General features: G+C 32.3%; 1 protein-coding gene across 1 annotated transcript; it reads right to left on the bottom strand.

Annotated features, from left to right (window-relative positions):
- Positions 1-1,281: 1,281 nt before the first annotated feature.
- LOC104109802 (protein SRC1-like) lies at positions 1,282-2,677 on the bottom strand. The gene is made up of 2 exons (XM_009619167.4): positions 2,274-2,677; positions 1,282-1,480 (listed from the first exon to the last, which is right to left on the bottom strand). The coding sequence occupies exon 1, from the start codon at positions 2,569-2,571 to the stop codon at positions 2,311-2,313; it is 261 nt and encodes an 86-aa protein (XP_009617462.1). The 5' UTR covers positions 2,572-2,677; the 3' UTR covers positions 1,282-1,480; positions 2,274-2,310.
- Positions 2,678-3,615: the final 938 nt, after the last annotated feature.

Raw genomic sequence — 3,615 nt, 5'->3', positions numbered from 1 at the left:
TGCCTCTAAAGATTTTTGGTTCTTTTACTTTCCCTCTCCCCTACTTAAAGTCTTTCACACTTTTCTGTCAAAACTTTGGATTGAAAGGGGTAACTAAGCATTTTGGTTATTTCCTCTGGCTTTATTTTATATTTAATGTGTTGTCTTATTAGTTTCTGGTGTCTTCTGCCTCTTCATTTTCATTAGTGTGTTTTCTGTCCATTCTAATTCCTTTTGTTTTCTTCATTATTTTCATTTTAGTGTGCATCTTGATGGAGTTTTGACGGCGTTAGAAGGTATTGAATTTTGAGAAATAAACTTTGCATTGTATTCATATTAGGAGCATATTATTTATCAATATGAATGGCAAATTTTCTTATATGTTCTTGAATATTCATTTTGGTACGAGCGAATTTCATGTTTCAGTTGGAATTAGTATTGATAAAGTTGCATCTGGTGAATGGTACAATAACCAAAGCATCTGATGAATGGTACTCTATAATCCCTTTTCAGTAAAACATTAGTATATTGCAACTCAATCTAATTTAAAAGCTAAGGGATAAATCTTTGGCCTGTAATAACATTTATTGGGCGCCACAATGCTCGACATGAATTTATTTTTGCCAAGTTAATTTTGTGATTGGATATGAGGATACAAAACTTATGGTAGAGGCTGAGAATAGTGACGTTATATTAGCCGAAGCGAAAGAAGCGCACTAATAGCAACATAGGCACCAAAGGCTTGATATGATAATAAACAACAAATAAATCTGTTTAGTTTGGGATAGTCTTTATATGTAAAATTTTTTCTTACGACCCTCTCTCTTTTAATTCCATCATCCTATTTTGTTTTAAGAAGACAAAAACGAAATCTATTATTCTTAGTTTTAAATTATTATAAAGTATACTTTCATTTCTTAAAAAGTTCCTTAATAATATGGAGGCACTTCATTTAAATGGAAATTGAGGTATTATATCTAAAGTTAATTACAGCTTTCATTTTTAAGTGAGTACAAATGAAATTTTAATTTTTGTTTGTGTAAAAGACTTTTAACGTAAATGTACTTTTATCAATTTTAACAAGTCATTTATCCTTTGTAATATTCACAGTAGAATCACTAAGAAATTTTTAATTAGTAAAGATTAATTTTCTTTTAAATGCCGTTACTTATTTAGCCATATTTTAGTATTTTATTTTTATAATTGTGCGAAACGCGAATAAATTTACTAATTAAATAAATTTATGACCACCCAACATATATTTAGCAAGAACTAAATAAGTCAATACAAGCAGAAAGAAACTCATCAAAAACTTCATTTTTATTAGCTCACGAAAGTACATTCACGAACTGTCGCAAATTAGGATACATTAGACCCAATACAGATCGCATGGTCATCTTTTATTTTTGTTTATTTTCTCCTATTTTCTTTTTCCTCTGCAACTAATGCCATTGGTACCTCTAGCTCAAATCTCAGAAATACTTATCACAATTCCCTTTACCTGTCACGCAGAGAAATGGAACACGAGTAAAAAGAAGAAACACACAAAAGAATGAAACTGACATGAATAAATTCTATCTTCCGAAAAGAACAAAAACCACAACTCGAGATGAAGGGAGAATCGAAAATTTTGACTTTAACACTAAGCATCAAATTGTAATGTTTATTTATATATAGAAATAAAGAACATTATGTTAGGGTTTTTTTTGGTTTTTTTTTGGATAGCATATTCTTGGAAACAAGTAATGCTAAACGAGCACTCCATGTAATCCTAACTCTGTCGATTTAGCGCTTTCAATAGTGAATTAGCTAGAGCTTTTGTCAGAACAGCCAAAAATATTTATGCATTTCAGATTCCTAACATACTATTCCCTCAAACTGATTAAACGACTTTTTCTATCGAGCTTTTGACATTTGATCATCTCAAATGTTAATAATGCAGTACCACACATGATATAGCAGTGTACCATAATATCCATTAAAGATGATTAACACAAATGACCAAGATATCTTTAGCAAATAAGTAAATACAGATTAAATGATAAACTATATATGTCCAAAATTGTGTTAGTCTTGTCCCGTGGAAAACATGGTAGGTTTATAATAGTTGACAGCAGCACTAAAAAAAGTCACATTTATGAATAAAGGAATAAAGAAATAAAAAAAAATATTACGTAGGAGTTGACAGAATCAAATAAAAAAGTTAAATAAACTAACGATTCAAAAACACAAAATAAATTGAAGTTGATCGAGTAAATAAATTGATATATAGATAGAAATATAAAAGAAGATACCAGGAGTAGAGGAAAATGTGGGAGGATCAGATCGAATCTAATCACTGTCGCTACCACTGCTGCTGCTGCTGCTATCATCGTCATGCTTCTTCTCCTTCTTGTCTTTCTTGTCCTTGTTCTTCTTTTTCTTCTCCTCCCCGTCCTTGTGATCTTCTCCATGGAGCTTCTCCTTGATCTTCTCCCTGTGTCCTTCGCCCTTCTCCTTCATCTTCTCCTTGTGCTCCTCGCCCTTCTTTTCTGAATCCTTGTGGTCTCCCATGTGGAGTTTCTCCTCTATCTTGTGCACTATTCCTGACATTTTTTCTTAGACGTATATTTCACTTTAATAAGTTTGATCAAAATTGATATTGGAGTGAGGATAATGGTGAGCGAGGTATGTATTTATAGGGAAACGAAGGAAGCTCTCGATGCTTTACGTGTATGTGGTTCCTACAGCTAATATAAATTTCCACACAAAAAAAGAACCAAAAGAAAATGGAAATTTAGGGAAATTAAAAAAAAACATTCAAACGTAATATTAAAGGTTTGTTGCACGCAGCTCCGCCTCCACCACTCACGTGGATGGTATATCAGTTCTCAGCTAAATGTCTTCCCTCTCCTACTTTTTATTCCTCCACTATTCACGGACATCTTGAACAATTCCTCACAAGAAAAAAAAAAGAAAAAAATTTATTTATTTTTATTTTAGGGGTATTATAAGGGCAAGACTAGGTTGTGTGGTTCAAAGGAGTTATGGGAGATAACGCACTCTGTCCAAAAACTGATTCCAATAAGGTGTGCGTTGCTCTCAAATATACACCAGGCATACATACAATTAATAGAGTGATGAGAAAGAGTATCAAACCCATTTAGACTTCTCATTAACTGCTTACTAATTTCAACGAAAATCCGTTATTTAGTCAAGTAGCTAGAGTTGAGTTCTTGTTACTAATCTACTATAACGGAAATTAAATAAGCTATAAAACTATGACAGCAATGAATTGATCTTAAGAGTTTAATTCAGTAAAAATGAGTATTCCAGGGCCGTGACTGATTCACCAATCCAATTGAGTTCTAATTGTTTTCTCTTGAAATTGAATTACCCAAGGTTCCTAATTAACCATATTAGAATTACTCTCATACTATACTTCCGAATTAGTACTCGCCTACTCAGGATAAATTAACACCTATAATTCTGTGGAATTAATCTACCATGAATGCATTATGATCATGGTATATAATTAAGCGTCGTGACAAGGTAAATTCATATCATAACCACAAATCCGCACCCTGACCCTGGAATAAGATCACACTCTCTTTAACTCTTCTCTAATATAAGAACGGGTTTCTCAAGCATAATCTA

The sequence above is a fragment of the Nicotiana tomentosiformis genome, chromosome 1 (genome assembly GCF_000390325.3).
Source record: "Nicotiana tomentosiformis chromosome 1, ASM39032v3, whole genome shotgun sequence".
NCBI lineage: Eukaryota > Viridiplantae > Streptophyta > Magnoliopsida > Solanales > Solanaceae > Nicotiana > Nicotiana tomentosiformis.
The sequence above is the reverse complement of the archived record's forward strand: the minus strand, read 5'-3'. Positions and strand labels throughout refer to the sequence as shown.